The following is a 17,071-nucleotide window of genomic DNA, read 5'->3' as shown; positions in this document are numbered from 1 at the left end:
GCTTTGGGCTCTTCTCATCTCCTTGCGCTGGGTGATACGCGATGCATGGGCAGCAGCTAAGCTGCACCCAGCTCCCTGCTCCCCCACACTGCAAATTAGGTTGCCCAGAGAGGTTGTAGGTTGCCCAGAGAAGCTGTGGCTGCCCCGGCTCCCTGGCAGTGTTCAAGGCCAGGTTGGATGGGGCTTTGGGCAAGCTGGGCTAGTGGAGGGTGTCCCTGCCCATGGCAGGGGTGGCACTGGATGGGCTGGGAGGTCCCTGCCCACCCAAACCCATCCATGATTTGATGATTCTAAATACCTTGATTTTCCTCATGAACCACCTGGCTCCAGCCGGAGGAAACTCCAGCATGGATCAGAGGTTCCTTAGCACTGAGGACCAAGGTCAACATGGAGCCCGGGCAGAGATGACTTGAAGGTGTGCAACTGCTGGCTGCTCCAGGGCTTGGGACCTGCCAAACATGAGTAATCCCAGCGGTTTTTAAGTTCAGCACATTCCTACATCTGTTCTCTGCTTATGCCCTGAAGGACTGCCCCATCAGTCAGGTTTTTATCCTTGGGGTCATGCAAGGGCTCCACAGCATCCAACAGATGAGCTGAGATGTGCATAGCCGCTCCACGAGGCATTCAGTTACCTAAACGTGCGCTAATGTTGTATTTTTAAATCTGTATTTAATGCCAGGTCAGACACAGCTCCTGCTGTAGCACCCATGACCCAATACTATCCCAACTGGCCCAAAACGTAATAGTTTGATGTGTTCTGATGGCACGTAGTGAATGATGCAGAAAACGTGTAGGCAAGCCTACATTTCTGGGTTGACCTTTCCAGCTCTGCTGGGGGGCTTGCTGGGAATTGAGCCACATCTGCAAGATTAGCTGGATGGGCCATGCCTCCTGTACGGGTGGAAATGGGGAGGCTGCTGCTTGCCCTTCTCTGTAAATTGCTGAGAGCTCTGTAAAGCAGCAGGACTGGTGGTGTAGCCCTGCCGCACACTGGGAAGCTGAATGCCGGTCCCTGCTCGTGCACAGCTGGCGACTGGGGCTGGAGATAGCTGCTGTTTGGAGGAACAGCCTGGGCGCTTGCACAGCTGCATCCTCCGTATCATGTAGGACAGAGCACAGCAAAATGCGGCAGAGGTGCAGTCCAGTTTCCTCTTCCCCTGTTAAACCTCTCGTTATTTCATGCTGCTGAGGGACTCCCTGATGCAATGGCCACGGACAAGAAACCTGCCATGAGCTAGGGAACATGTCTTGTGCTGCCTGGAGTAATTAGCTGATGAGGCTATCCAGGAAAACAGGTATTTCCCTTTGAGTGTACACGCAAGGCAAGTCATTGTGGCATTGATGACAAGCCCAGCTGATTAATTTTATTGAATAAAATTTTATTATTGCATCACTGCAGCACTCAACTATTCCTCAGCTATTCCCCCGCATGGGGTTATCCCATGGGGAGCTTTTGCAGGGAGGTGATGGGTGCACGTGCTCTGTAATGCTTGTGGTGCACAAAATTGGGCTGTCTGATGGCTGGAGCAGTATCGAGGGGTCTGCTCGGGGGCACTGTGACTTGAAGATGAGCAGGAGGGTCTGCCTGCCCTCCAGTAACTCACAGAATCATAGAATCATAGAATGGTTTGGGTTGGAAGGGACCTTAAAGATCATCTAGTTCCAACCCTCCTGCCATGGGCAGGGACACCCTCCACTAGCCCAGGTTGCCCAAAGCCCCATCCAACCTGGCCTTGAACACTGCCAGGGATGGGACATCCACAGCCTCTCTGGTTGTCCACCTGGCTGCAGTGCCTCTGCAGAAGTGGTGGTTTTGCCTCTTCAGCTTCCTAGTTCTCCCTGAATTTTGCAATGAATTTAATACCAGTGGGGTGAGAGGTGGGGTGTTATTTCATATTACTCTCCAGTTACCTGTGCACCCTCCCAGTGCTCAGGTGGCTCCTTGGACTGATCATTTATAGAATCGCAGAATCGTTTTGGTTGGAAAAGACCTTTAAGATCACCGAGTCCAACCATTAACCTCACCCTGCCAAGCCCACCACTAACCCATGTCCCCAAGCACCACATCTCCACGTCTTTTCAATCCCTCCAGGGATGGGGACTCCACCACTTCCCTGGGCAGCCTGTCCCAGGGATTGACAACCCTTTGGGGGAAGACATTTCTCCTCATCTCCAACCTGAACCTCCCCTGGCACAACTTGAGTCTGGCACAACTTATGAACCAGAAGCCTCAGAAATGGCCCCGTTTCCTCCTGCTTTCCCCTCAAAATGGGTTAAAATGGTGACCTTGTGTCTGGGGGGTGTGTGTGATTTGGGTGGGGGTATGTCTCATCCCCTGGAGTGGGGAAGGCTTTTGAAGCTGAGCTGGCTGATCTCGAGATGAAATGGGGTGAGGATGAAGAGGATGCTCCCTGCCTCATCTCAGGGCTGGGGACAAGCAGAAAATTCACATTAGGTTCATGCAAAGCCAAAGGATTTTTTTGACAGTGCTAACGAGGACATCAGCTTTCCCTGCCACTGCTTAACATTCATGAGGACCTGCTACCAGGCTGAATTTGGGCTGCCCCAGTGGTTTCCATTTGTTTGGTTTCACTCTATTTCCTTTGCAATTATTTTTATTCATTGCTTAATGAATTATGCAAAACCTGTACTTCTCCGAAGCCTGGGGAAGATAAGCTGCTGGCTGTTCCAGAGGGGAGCTATGGCACTACAGCTGTATTTTACTTAATCGGGAACCACTGCGTTGTGTCCTGCCTGCACCCCAAAGGGTTTCTTCTTGGAGGGGCTTGTCCTGCAGCTCTCCTGCAGGCACCCAGCGCAGGAGGGAAGGGAAGGGGACTCCAGTGATGGTGCTGGCATGGAGAGCTGTGGATGAGTCCTGTGTGGTCTTCCTTGCCTGCATTCAGTCTCTCCTAAGGGGACCCTGTCCTAAAGGGACCAGGACAGGCTTAAATGTTGCTGTCACGAAAGCTGAGACTCAGAGCTGCAGCCTTGACCTGAACATCTGGAAATGCCCCTGATTAACCAGGCTTGGAGATGACAGGCAGGATGAGCACCCAGCCAAGGCTCCCAGGTGCTGCAGAAAAAGTGGAGACGTGGCTTAGAAAGGGGTGGCATGGCTTAAAAAGGGGATACATGGCTTAAAGAGGGGTGACATGGCTTACAAAGATGCCCTTTCCCAGCTCCCTTAAAGCTGTCTCACTGGTAGCGTCTAGCTTCTGCATTTTGCCAAGGCATTTCTCTGCCTCTATCTTTTTTTCTTCCAGCCATCCCACCATAATGCACACATTCATCACAACAGTGTCTGGTAGCTCCAGATCTTGTTCTTCCCTTGAGCCTTAAATGCCATCTGGCCACCAGTTCTCACCTCTTTATTTGGTGCATCACGCTTGTCTTTTCTCACACAACCGCGTCCCCCATACCCTTCCCTACAAAAATGTGAAGTGGGAGCAATTTCATAGAATCATTGCATCACAGAGTGCTTTGGGTGGGAAGGGACTGCTAAAGCTCATCTAGTCCAATCCCCCTGCCATGAGCAGGGACATCTTCAACTAGATCAGGTTGCCCAAAGTCCCATCCAACCTGACCTTGGATGTTTCCAGGGGTGGGGCATCTACCACCTCTCTGGGCAACTTGTGCCAGTACCTCACCACCATCAGCGAAAACAGTTTTTTCCTTCTATCTAGCCTGAATCTCCCCTCTTTGAGTTTAAAACCATTACCCCTTGTCCTATCGCTACAGACCCTGCTAAAAACTGTCCCCCAATTTCTAGGCAGATCATTGAGAAGGAATAAAATGGGTTTATGGATCATCCTATATTACTTCAATAGTGATGTAGTACTTAGACCGTGCCACAGCTGGAGGGATTCCTGATGGATATGTTATCTCCAGACCCAGGAGATCAGTTGTGGAAAGCCAGGAAGGTGGAGAAACTGTGAGGGCCAAATGCGACCGTCTGACTTGGAAGGAGATGGAAAACCTCACAGGTGGCAGATTTGGGATAACCCGCTGTCCCCACGCGGCAGCATGCAGCATCTCCTTGAACGCGTCCCTTGGTTGGATGCGAAGTTAGGGTTTATTGTGAGTTTGCCTTGTCTCTTAGCTGGCATCCATAGTGGCATTGCAGGGATGTTTTGCAAAATGCTTGTTTGTTCATCTCTCTGTAAAAATGGGCTTGAAGGGTTGAGTGGAGCTGCTGCTGCCACCAGGGAGGAGGGACAGATGGATGTGCTCTCAGAGACCTTCCAGCCTCATTCCCTTGGCTTCTTCGACACCGTGGCCCATCGGACCGCCTAATTGCATTGCATAAATGTAAAGTCTGTGGCTTTCACCCTGCTAGCTAACTGCAGCGCAGAGTGGCCATTGCAAGGTTTTCTGTTGAGATAAGCCACATTTTAGCAGTAGCCTTCCAGCCTGTCCTCGTGCCACCTCCTTGCCACGGGAGCCCTCTGCCATGGTCACGGTCATGGATAAACACAGTGAAGAGCAGCCATTAAGTGCAGCCCCTTGCAAAGGTCAGACTCTCGCAGGATGAGGTGGGTATGGGAGGACAGATGGGTCATCTCTGTGCATGCCACATCTGGGGAGCACTTTAGGGTTGGGGGTGCATCCCAGTCCCTGGTGCTGCTGGGTTTTAGTGGCTTGGTGGAAAGCAGTTTGGGAAGGCATGTGTGGGACCTGCTGCAGGCACCGCTGCCCCTGCCACTGAATTACACTATGGCATGGTTTGTGTTCACTTCCCAGCCCACATTACCTGCCAAACAGCACGTTTGCTGGCGATCCCAAACTGGGAGGAGAGGCCGACAGAGCAGGAGGCTGCGCTGCCATTCAGCGAGACCTGGACAGGCTGGAGAGTTGGGCGGAGAGGAACCCAATGGAATTCAACAAGGGCAAGTGTAGGGTCCTGCACCCAGGGAGGAATAACCCCAGCACCAGGACAGGGTGGGGGTGACCTGCTGGGAAGCAGCGCTGCGGAGAAGGGCCTGGACGTCCTGGTGGACACCAAGCTCTCCATGACCAGCGGTGTGCCCTCGTGGCCAAGGCGGCCAACGGTGTCCTGGGGTGCATGGAGAAGAGCGTGGCCAGCAGGTCGAGGGAGGTTCTCCTCCCCCTCTGCTCTGCTCTGCCCTGCTGAGGCCACATCTGGAGTTCTGTGTCCAGCTCTGGGCTCCCCAGTTCCAGACAGACTGGGAACTACTGGGGAGAGTCCAGCGGAGGGCTGCGAGGATGAGGAGGGGCCTGGAGCATCTCTGGTATGAGGAAAGGCTGAGAGAGCTGGGGCTGGTTAGCCTGGAGAAGAGAAGGCTGAGAGGGGATCTGATCCACACTTATCAATAGCTAAAGGGTGGGGGTCAAGAGGACGGGGCCAGACTCTTCTCAGTGGTGCCCAGTGACAGGACAAGGGGCAATGGGCACAAACTGGAACACGGGAAGTTCCATCTGAACATGAGGAGAAACTTCTTCACTGTGAGGGTGACCGAGCCCTGGGACAGGCTGCCCAGAGAGGTTGTGGAGTCTCCTTCTCTGGAGAGATTCAAAACTCACCTGGACGTGATCCTGTGCGACCTGCTCGAGGTGATCCTGCTCTGGCAGGGGGTTGGACGAGATGATCTCCAGAGGTCCCTTCCAACCCCCACCAGTCTGGGATTCTGTGTGATTTCCTTTCAGCCCCACACTCTGAATTGATGAGAGTAAGTAGTCCCTCAGGGCCTGTTATAAATTAACAGAGGAAACTCCAGCTCTGAAACATTTGCCCTCTTTCATCGCTTGCGTGAAGGGCAGCACCCAAGGGTGTCGAGGGAAGGAAAACCTGTCTGCAAAGAGGAGAGGCTCTGCGAATGCCATGCAGCTCCTGGGTGACAGCAGCTGCCTTGGTGCCAGTGGGAGCAGCAGGAATTTGCAGTGAGATGATCCTGCTCTCGGTGCTTTTAGCAGGGTGCCCATCTCCAGTCTCCTTTCCGGAGGTGCATAGCCTCGGTTGGTGGCGTTGCTCTGCCTCTCCCTGTTGCAAAGGGAGCGCTGGTTTCAGCCCAAGGGCAATTCCCTTGGTGCGTCTCTGCAGACAGCGAGGGATGAAATCTAAAAAGCCAAATGAAAGAGTTTAAGTAGCATCTTAGCTTGGTGGGAGAACAGAGGGCTGGGGAGCTGAAGCCCAGGAACTCAAAGCAGAAGTGCGGTGCAAATGCTTATTGCTGAAGGCAATCAGCCGTTGAAACCATTTATCTGGAAGTGTAGTTAAATGTTGTTGCTTGAATGCTGGGATGTCTGTTTTTTTCCTTTTTCCCTGTTAAAAATATGTTCTGAGCTACAAGGCGTATCTGTGTTTGATTTAGGAGCCTTTGAGTGAAACACAAAAAAAATCCATGGACTGGGTTGTTTAAGAGGTCAGACTGAGCGACCGTAATAATCCTTTCCAGGCTTAAAAGATAATAATAAGAAAAAAATACCTATCTTAGGAGGAAAATCATATCACCCAGTTCCTTTGAGCTGGTTTTTTTTTTTTTTTCCTGCCGAGGCTGAGGTGGCTGTAACTCAGAGAGAAAAGCAGAGAGACTTGCATTTTCATTTCGCAGCCAGGCTGACTTGCCACTGTCAGACCTTCACCCACAAGGTGCTAGACGTGGTCTGGGTGCTCCAGATCCACCACCCGCCTCTCCGAAACGCTCAAAATCAAAAAGCTATCAGAGAAACTGAGAGCAGCCTCGGATGGAGCAATGCCCTGGGATTCACTAGTGCATGGGACGGCACGGTTGTAAAATGAAGGAGGGGAAAATAAGTTTTTAAAACTCCTGGTTGGGTGACACAAGTCGGTTTGAGTGGTTTTCCATGCACTGGGATAAAACCAGGAGGAGACCAAGTGTGTCTGGGCAGACTGGCAGTACATGGACCACAGGCTGGGGAACACGGTGCAGAAGTTTGTTCATAGCCCAGGGGTCTGGGTACCCATTCCTTGTCCTGTTAGTGGGGTTTTGGGGAGGGGGGGGGGGGATTTTGGACAGCATGCAGAACAGGGTGCCCTCTTTTAATCTGAGGCATATAGTCATGGCTGGATAGTCTGTCCAGAAAGGATAGAAAGAATGTGACCCCCTCCCAAAGGTGAGCTATGGCTCGGTTTGTACCCAGGATGTGCCAGAGTTTCTCCGGTGATGGAGAGCCCAGACGAGGGATATTGATTTGGGTAGGCAACGTCTAAGCATCTAGGTCAGATGGAGGAATCCCAACCCTGATTCCTAAGCCCCAAACCAAGAGCATCTGCTCTGGATTTTGTCCTGAACGATTTAACCAAATCCAGGGGATCTGCAGCAGAATTCAGATCTGAACCCCTTTCTGAAGCCCAGCCCAAGAAACCAGGGGCTATGCCGTGAAGGGATTATTTCTGATGGTGGAAAATGGTACCCTGCCTGGCATTCCCCAGGATTTTAGGCAAAACTCCAAGTGCTTCAAACAAATTGCACTAGTGGGTCTAGACAGGTGGGTCCCTCTGGAACCGGAGGTGTGCAAGCACGTGTGCAAGGAGCGCTCCCAGGACGATACGGCACGTTGCAGAGCGCAGCTGATGGGACTGTGCTCCTCCACACCGTGCATCGCTTGCCACCCCCCCACCTCCCCACCCCGGGGTTTGCTGCAGCAGCAGCGGATGGGCTGTGGCGTGAACATCCCCGGACGAGCTTCTTGGTGCGGAAAGCTGTCAGCAAGGCTGTTCCGCAGGGATCCTGGGAGCCTTTCTAGGCCACCGCGCTTTCCAAATTTGCTATTTTGCTGCCTGACAAACCTCTAACGGCGGGGGGGGTGGTGCCTACACATTGTTATTTCTGTACCTTATCCTGGTAGCCACACTTGACGCCTGGGATCTGCTCGATAGACTTCCCTGTGCTCGGTGCTGTACGTACCCAAAGAGCAAGAAACAGCTTCTGGCACGCACCCTATAGCCCAAGGATGGGGAGCAGAGACTCACCCAAATGATTTTGTGACAGAGGCAGGGATGCCTGCTCATTCCAGTTCCTCCCCCAAATTTGATCTGTGGGCAAGCAGAAATTGGTATTTCTGAGGAAGGAAACAGAAAAACAAACAAACAAAAAAAAAAACCAACCCAGGAACTGAGCTCTGCTGGGGTTTCAGGAGGAGCTTCCAGACACCTTTAAACACCCAGTCCATATCAGATGTGTGTGCACAGAGAAGAGCCTGTGCCTGGACCGTGGTTTATTCTTCTATGGAGATAGCAGAGGGGTTTGGGTTTGTCTTGCACTGGCCAAGGCTCTGGCTAGAGGGATCAAAGGTGAGGCTCTGTTGTGGTGGTGAGGATGCATAGACATCAGGTATCAGGGAGGACCAGGAGCATCCTTCCAGTAGTTAAAGGGGGTTTATGAGAAAGATGGGGACAAGGGTTTTAGCAGGGCCTGGAGCGACAGGACAAGGGGTAATGGTTTTAAACTAAAAAGGGGAGATTCAGACTAGATAGAAGGAAGAAATTGTTTGTGCTGATGGTGGTGAGGCACTGGCACAGATTGCCCAGAGAGGTGGTGGATGCCCCATCCCTGGAAACATTGAAGGTCAGGCTGGACGGGGCTTTGGGGAACCTGGTCTAGTTGAAGATGTCCCTGCTCATGGCAGGGGGTTGGACTAGATGAGCTTTAGAGGTCCCTTCCCACCCAAACCAGTCTGCAATTCTGTGGTTCGATGATCCAGGCAGAAGTCATGTCCCCTGTGCTTGGGCTTTCTCTCTCCATCTCAGAAGCAACCAGAAGTCCTGATCTTGGCAGAGCAGCTTATCCCATAGTAAACTACCACTGCTGTGGAAAGTGAAGAGGTTCCCTTGAGAAGGTCCAAGTTCTGGTCTCCTGGGGCATCTCTGGGCAGACCCTGGGAACGTCGCCTCCCTCTGCGAGGCAGGACAGGGACTCCTCTGCCCAGCTGAAGCTGAAGATCATAGATGGGACCAGCTTAACATCCAGAACATTGTGGGAGGTTGATATGGCGGACTCTGTCTCCTTCACCAGCGTGTCTGAGGGCCATGGTGGAGAGGACAGGATGGGGCAGGAGCACCGGGCTGATGAATCTCCATCTGCACGTGTTGAGGAGCCCTGAGCAGTCAGGATAGAACAAATTCTCAGGCCAGAGAGTCATGGTGATGGCAGGAGGGAACAGGCAGCTCATAATTAACCTTGGGATTGTTGGTTGCATTTATCAACCTAGCAAAAATCAAAGTGGTGGGAAGCAGTGAGCAGAGTGCAGCGCACATGCTGTAGGAGGAAGGGATGAATTACATCCCCATGATGGAGACCCCAAAGTAAAAGCGGCTGCAAGCCCTGTCGTGAGGCCATTTCTAGTTTTATACTTCAGAAATTTTCGTTTGCTTCCTTGACTCACTGCAGAAAATGTAGAAGGGGAAAAAATAGCTTAAAAAATGAATGTTGGCATATTTCTGAAGAGTCACTAATTTCTTCCTGTGAAGTTGCTTGATAAGCACTTTCCTTTCAAGACTTTGAATGCTGTTCTGCCGCTCCCGTAACCGGCGCAGGGCTCAACCCGGCTGCCTCCGCATCTGGGGCGTCACGTTCCCATCCCGCGACGCATCGAGAGCAGCTTGGCAATGGGGTGTGCTCGGCTTCGGGAGGCCACAAGAGACCCATGACTTGGAAAACTGAGAGCAGCTCAGGAGGTTTAGCCTGGCAGATGGACTTCTTGCCTTGGGAAGCAAAAAAACCACACACGAAAGTGATTTTTATGTATATATACACATATATTTTTTTGTATATATATAAATGTAAAATGTGTATAAATATATCTATATACACACTTATACAATATGTATTCATAAAATCATAGAATCCCGGGTTGGAAGGGACCTCAAGGATCATCCGGTCCGACCTTTCTTGGCAAAAGCTCCATCTAGACAAGATGGCCCAGCACCCTGTCCAGCTGAATCTTACTCATACTCTCTATATAAAATATTTAGCACCGAGGCACATTCTTCATGAGACCTCTGTAAAACAGCCCTGTCTGCCTTTTTGCTGGGAAAAAGTTAGGCTAGTTAGCCTTTTTCTGTGGTCATCTGGCTAGTTAGGCTAGTTAGCCTTTTTTCATGGTCATCTCAGCTCCATCCTCATCACCTCTGCAGCAGGTCCCCAAAACAAGCCTGACATCTCCCTCCTGTCCTTCCCCCGCAGACCTTCCGCTGGCCAGTGGCAAGCAATATCGACGGGAATGAGATCCTGGAGATCCAAGTGTTCAACTACAGCAAAGTCTTCACCAACAGGTGAGAGCGTGGTCTGTCCTGTCCTTCCTTCCCACCGACCCCCCGGGTCCTCTCCGGTGGGAAGAGGGAACTCCTGCTCGAGTTGGAGCCACATCCCGGTTTGGTTTGGAGACTGGAGGGCGAGGAAGACGTTGGTGATGTCTGCTGGGAAGGTCAAAGAAGCTCAGATGCAACGTGTAGAGCTCAGCAAGTGAGGTTGCTAACCACCAGCAACTAGATGGTGGTCAGTGCCGTGTCTATGCCACGGTTTTTCCAAGGTGCTGCTGTTTGGTTTAATACAATTTGCATGTATTTAAGGGAAACTGAAATCTCTTGGTTAATTATCAAGGTGGGAGTTGATACCTGCATGTAGTTCCCCAGCTTTTGCAAATTCTGCAAGTGTTTATTTATCTTATTCGTGAAAAACTTTCTCACATAGATGCTACGGTGGTTGTTGTGCCTTATGTATTTATCTGCAATGTTATGAACATTATTTTAGGTTTCTTATGGCCTAAGTTTTGCCCCCACATTAACAACGAACACAAGACAAGCAAAGTTTGTCTGTCCCTTCTGTCAGCCTTAGTGTGTGTCATACCTTTCTCCGTGCTGCCATCGCAAAAAACATGGGAGCATTTCACAAAAGCATGGGTGGCGTACGTGAATTCTCCTACAGAACATTTACACTGACATTAAAGAGGGGAAAGGAAAAAGAGCTGAGGCAAGGGTCTTGCTTGTGGTTGGATGCTGCACTAAGATTTTTGCAGTGAAATCCAGTGTCTTCCCCAGGTGGAGCTCAGCAGGGTCTCCTGAACATCTCCCAGGCACATGTTCATGCAAAAACTTGCTTCAGAGCCAAAAAAATGAGGGGGCAGACAGGTGGCACACAGGGCAGGCTTGCTAAATATACATGATCTAAAAAAAAAAAGCGCCACAAACCACAAACCCCCCTACAAACAGAGCAAAAACCCCCAAACAACAAAATAAGAAAAAAAATTACCTACCTTTGTCTTGCTTTTAAGTAGGAGCTTGAGTAGCAGGAGAGTTGAAAAAACGGGGTTTATTCAGTTGCTCTGTGGGAGGAGAAAGGCAAGGATTCTCCAGAGGGTCCCAGCGCAGGTGGATGCGTTGAGTGGGGAATGGATGGCAGAAGAGTGGTCCAGGGCTGGTGGGGAGACCTCAGCTCTGCCAGAGGAGCCATACGTAGCACGAGTCACTTTGAGTTGTGTTCAGACCACCTCCTCGAGGCACCTGCATCGAGGTAGTGCAGTTGTGGTGGTCACTGAGTTTGTGAGTGATGGGCACATGGAATAGGAGATCTGAATCATTTCTACAGCCCTGAATTGTCCCAGGGTCCATGTGAGAAGGGACTCCTCAGGGGCTGTGGGCAGCAGACAGGCGATGGGAGCCCGAGATGGACACATGCAGACCTGGAGATCCACCTCCTTCCCCAGCCAGCATCAGCTCCAGCCTCTGGAACCTGCCCTTCATGTTGCATCCGTGACAGCAGTGTTTTTTCTTCAACCAGATGCCCCTTCAATGCCTTCCTTCACTTTCTGCTCCCCTGGTGTGAGCAAGCAGCCTGGATACTGCCGTGCATTTGCACAGGGTTAGTGCAGCCGGCAGCTGAATGATGTGGAGGGACAGAGAACCCCTCCATCCATAATGGCTTGGAGCTTCGTATCTTCATTACCCAGCAGAAGGGAATGAAAACATGGCAAGTGAATCAGATACTTTCGCCCTAAAAAACTGCACGTCGGGATGTACCCAATTTACCCCCTGGATAGCGATTCTGCATGCTGCGCACACAAAGAAAATCCCTGCTCTCTCTGTCTGTTGTGGAATTGGGAATTGGAAAGGCCAGGGCGTACCAGCAGGATGCACTGATTAGCAGCTGAGAAAGTGCCCACTTGGGTAATTCCTTCCACTTCCAAGATGACCAAAGTCTCTTAGAAATTTCCAAATACCCAACACAAAATATCCAGCTAGTTCAGCCAAATTGCTTAAAGTGGCTTTTTTCCATTGGTGAGCTGCGTATGCAAAGAGGTTGGCTGTATAAGATCCACTTCCATTTCCAAGATGGCCTTTTGTTTTATCATTTTCATCCTTTGGACATTTTCCTCAGTTTGCTTTTGACCCGTGAGGGCCTGGGCTGTCTCAGAGGAACGCACGCTCATCAGCCTTACCTTTGAGCAGCAGTTGCCGATGCTGCAGGGGAGCAGGCTGCAGCCTGGCTGGGCTTGCATTGCCCAGGATGAAGCCTGCATCTCTTTATCTTCTGCTGTGATCTCAGCTAGCTCAACTGATGCTTGCGTGCTGCAACACCATCATCAACATGAACTCAGCAGTGCCGTCACCTTTATTCCTCACCATTAAGGGATCACCAGATCGGCAGTGAGCAGGAATCTGGTTCCAACATCACCATGAGAATTGGCTTCTTCCATCAATTTAGTCCCCCCCCCCTCAGTACAAAGAACCCCACCACGTGCTGTGGTTCTTGTCCCGGGGACCCAGGAGTCTGAGCTGAGACAGCTGGGCTCCCCCATCGCGGTGCCCACAGCACATGAAACCAGGAGCATCCCTGCCCGCTGCTCGGCAGGTATTTTCTGTCCGCAAAAGCTCTTGCACGTTTGTGCTCAAATCACCTCGCAGTGTTGTTTTTGAGAAGGCCATTCTTGGCACCTCGCATTGCACAGTGGTTTTTTTACCATCTCGGATCATCTTTGCAGCTCTTTATCCCACTAACATTCAACGTTCAACGTCCTCCCTCTAAAGCAGAGGCGCAGGCTGGATGCATCTCCCAGCTCTGCAGATGGAGGGTGAAACACATCTCTCTTCTCCCCCATCCCTCCTCCATTCACGCAATTATGGATTAATTGGTCGTTTATTCCCTGCGCTGGTGCTGTTGCCTTCACGGAGGTCGGGTCCATTTTCTGCCAGCCTGAGGCGCGGATGCTGCTTCTTGGCAGTGTTTTTGGCACGTGAGTGCACTTTTTGTTTGGCTCAGGCACATCCCAAGGTCCCCACTGCTCTGCGTTGCTGCCTCCACTCTCTCCTGGTTGACTGCTCTGTCAATCTTCACATTATTTGAAAGTTTGATTGTAAGGTATTTTTACATCCCAGTCATTGATGTAGTAGTCATGGGCTTAATAGCAAAATTGCACCGTAGCACTGTCATTCAAAGATGATTCTCAGCTGACGCCCTATTTTTAGAGTTTCTCCATTAATCCGCGCTTGTTAGTGTGTAGCACTGATAGCAGCGCTGTTAAACCAAACATTTTGTAAGAACCTGCTCCTTTCATGCAGTTACCAAACAAACTGACTCCAAAGAAGCAAACCAAGCTTGTTTTGACAGGCTCTATCTCCTCATAAACCTACCTCGAATGTCATTGATTACACTCCAGGTTTTAATTGCTTATTCATTGAATCCTGTGCAAGCTTTCCTATTCTTTTCCTAGGACGGCTGCCAGGTTAGCCCAGCTCTCTCCATTCACCCTCTGTGAACTCTTTGCTGTGCTGGGATTTCTCGATTATTCCAACCTCATTAAAAATTGGTATCAGTGGATCAGAGGCTGCTGGTTCTGTTACGATGATTACGCACAAGCCAGCCCTGGCCTGTAACAACCATCAGAAATATTTACCCAGCGTGTTTGCCTGCTTTGCATCGTTACGGGCTGGAACAGGAGCTGCTGCTGTTTCTGGGGTGCATGTGCTTTGAAATCATAGAATCATCGAATCACAGAGTGGTTTGGGTGGGAAGGGACCTCTAAAGCTCATCTAGTCCAACCCCCTGCCATAGGCAGGGACATCTTCAACTACATCAGGTTCCCCAAAGCCCCATCCAACCTGACCTTGGATGTTTCCAGGGATGGGGCGTCCTGTGCCAGTGCCTCACCACAATCAGCACAAACAATTTCTTCCTTCTATCTAGTCTGAATCTCCCCTTTTTTAGTTTAAAACCATTACCCCTTGTCCTGTCGCTACAGGCCCTGCTAAAACCCCTGTCCCCATCTTTCTTATAACCCCCCGTGAAGTACTGAATGCCGAGCTCGTTCTCCCCAGCAGCCAGACCCTGGTTAGAGCCTCCTCTCACCCCGCTGCGGGACACAGAGCAGCATTAGCCCAGGGCAGTGATGGAATATCCCGTGCCTCCCCACAGAGGTTTGCCAGAGTTTAATTACCTGTTCTGTCTCTCTCTGCTAAATTAAAAAGCCCTTCAGGTTAGAAACAGTTTTCTCATGCTGGCGTTTATGGACAGTGGTAAAATGATCCCCGAAGCATGTCTATACAGCGTGCGTTCAGTCTGTCCCTCAGCAATTAAGAGACCCGGCACAGTGTGATCTCCTTGATGCCCGTCTTTGCTTTGGGCCACCGGAGCCGCTTGTCCCTGCAGCCCAGGGCACGGCAGGAGCTGGGATCAGAGACCCCCTTCAGCAAACACCAAACAAGACACCTCCCTGGCTTTCCCTTGACAGCGGTGGGAAGCAGAATCCCCAAAGGGGCTTCATCTCCTCTGGCTGCAGTATAGGTGTCCCATGGGGAGTGAGGGCTCAGCCCAGGTGCGCGCATGGGTCTCCAGTGCCCTTTGAGTATCCAACTTCTGGAAGGACCCATGTCTCCTGTAGATCCACAGTCGTACCTTCCAGCCCTGCGTTAGTCTCAGGCATCCCAGGACATCTACATGGCAACAGGTACTCATGTTTAGGTGATGGAGCTGAACCACCAGCGACTGGAGAGGGGTCTGAGAGAGCCAGGAGCAGCAAAGCGTGCCCTGCCCCAGCACAACGTGCTTTGGGCACAAGGAACTCAGAACTTGATGAAAGATGGGCTGAAAAGGCTGAAGTTCCCTGAAGCAGAAGACAACCAGGAACCCAAAGGAGGCAATGGCCTTAGTCCAACCCTATAAGCTGCCTACTGACAGAGGAAGGAATACATTTCAGACCTGAGCATCGGTGGCAAGAATCAGCCTGCAGAATAGACTACTCCAAGTCATAAATATAAAGGAATTAGAGAGGGATTTCTGTTCCAACTCACAGCATTTCTCCTGCTGGCTGAGAAATGTCAATACCTGAATATTTGTGCCAAGGCATGGCCAGTGAACCTGGCCCCATCCCACCATCACCAGTTGGTGCTGAGCACCTCTCTCAAGGGAAAGCAGAGAATCTGTGGTACAAAAAAAAAATAATATTAAAACCCAGGGTCACCAGCCAGTGCTGTAACTGCAGCCCATCCTTCTTGCACAGAAATGAGTTGTAGGAGGAGGACAGACAGACATAAATCTTGGAGAGGACGGAGAGGAGTGGGGAGAAGCAGAGCCCAGGTACTGGAGTTTGGAAAGGTGAGCTGTGGTCTCTGTAAATAATTCACATGCAGCTGATTAGCACTGTTTATCAAAGCCCCAGATAAAGACATGACACCTGATGCAGGTCCACCCTGCATAATGGAGGGGGCCAGTGCTGAGACGTGGCTGTGTGTCTCATTGAGTTGCTTTTGTTTCCTGCCTCGTTGGCCATCAGCATGCAGCTAATTAGCTGGTAAGATAATCCTCTCCTGGCCTGGCCAGGTGCCTCAGCCTCCTCACAGCAGCTGATTGAGTGCTGGCTCCTGGGAGGAGCTGTGGGCTCCTGTGGGTCTCGGCTCTGGGATGGTGGCTGATCCTGGGAGCCGTTCCCCAGGGCTCTGAGTGCCCAAAGAGAGGGGCAAAGCATGGAGGTGGGGAGATAGTTCATGAGGACAACTCAAATGGGCCAGACCGGCAGTGCCACCAGCCCAGAAACCTGTCTACAGTCCCCAACCAGTCAGGGCAGCCCCATGCTGGAAAACTCTCCCCTCCAGTCAAGACCCATCCAAACCATGCCAGGGATGCCCTGTCCCAGTGTGGGTGGATGATGGGCAGTTCCACATCCTGTCCATGGTTAACTTACTGTGTAGATGCAGACTGAAAATGCTCCACACAAGAGAAGGACCAACCATGGGCCCTGCAGGTGTGAGCTGCTTTGTCGGATGCTATGTATCCCATCCTGGAAAGCAGGTGGTGAAGCCAAATAACTGCTGCATGGTGGGATGACCTGGGTAGAAATACTGAGTTCCTACTGCAACTCAGTTATTCTCTATCCTTTGTCTTCTGGTGTGCTGGGGGAACCTACAAAATACCTTCAAGATGGGTGAAAATTTGTAGCATGTGATCCCACAGTGAATTGAGCGCACCCTCAGCAAGTTTGCCAATGACACCAAGCTGTGTGGTTACGGTTGACATGCTGGAGGGCAGGGATGCCATCCGGAGGGACCTGGACAGGCTGGAGAGGTGGGACCGTGCGAACCACATCAAGTTCAACCAGACCAAGGGCAAGGTCCTGCACGTGGGTCAGGGCAATCCCAAGCACAACTCCAGGCTGGGCAGGGAATGGATGGAGAGCAGCCCTGAGGAGAAGGACTTGGGCTGTTGGTGGACGAGAAGCTCACCATGAGCCGGCAACGTGCGCTGGCAGCCCAGAAAGCCACCCGTGTCCTGGGCTGCGCGTCCAGCAGCGTGAGCAGCAGGTCGAGGGAGGGGATTCTGCCCCTCTGCTCCGCTCTGCTGAGACCCCCCTGCAGTGCTGCGTCCAGCTCGGGGGTCCCCAGCACAAGAAGGACATGGAGCTGTTGGAGCCAGGCCAGAGGAGGCCACGGAGATGAGGCGAGGGCTGGAGCACCTCTGCTCTGGAGACCTCAGGCTGAGAGAGTTGGGCTGGTTCAGCCTGGAGAAGAGAAGGCTGCGGGGAGACCTTAGAGCCCCTTCCAGTCCCTGCAGGGGCTCCAGGAAAGCTGGAGAGGGGCTGGTGCCAAGGGCAGGGAGTGCCA

At 51.6% G+C, this 17,071-nt stretch overlaps 1 protein-coding gene across 12 annotated transcripts in view; it reads left to right on the top strand.

The window, feature by feature from the left end:
- The window catches only part of OTOF (otoferlin), a 114,728-nt gene that overhangs the window by 8,982 nt on the left and 88,675 nt on the right, over positions 1–17,071 (top strand). For 10 of the 12 annotated variants that reach the window (XM_054819286.1, XM_054819285.1, XM_054819284.1 and 7 more), the window contains exon 3: positions 10,167–10,255. The exons of the other annotated variants lie outside the window; for them this stretch is intronic. In XM_054819286.1, the coding sequence (XP_054675261.1) occupies positions 10,167–10,255 (89 nt within the window). The remainder of the gene's footprint in view (positions 1–10,166; positions 10,256–17,071) is intronic. 12 annotated transcript variants of the gene reach the window in all.

This window comes from Grus americana, chromosome 3 (assembly GCF_028858705.1).
Source record: "Grus americana isolate bGruAme1 chromosome 3, bGruAme1.mat, whole genome shotgun sequence".
NCBI classification, from domain to species: domain Eukaryota; kingdom Metazoa; phylum Chordata; class Aves; order Gruiformes; family Gruidae; genus Grus; species Grus americana.
Note: the sequence above shows the minus strand (reverse complement) of the source record. Positions and strands in the feature narration are given on the sequence as shown.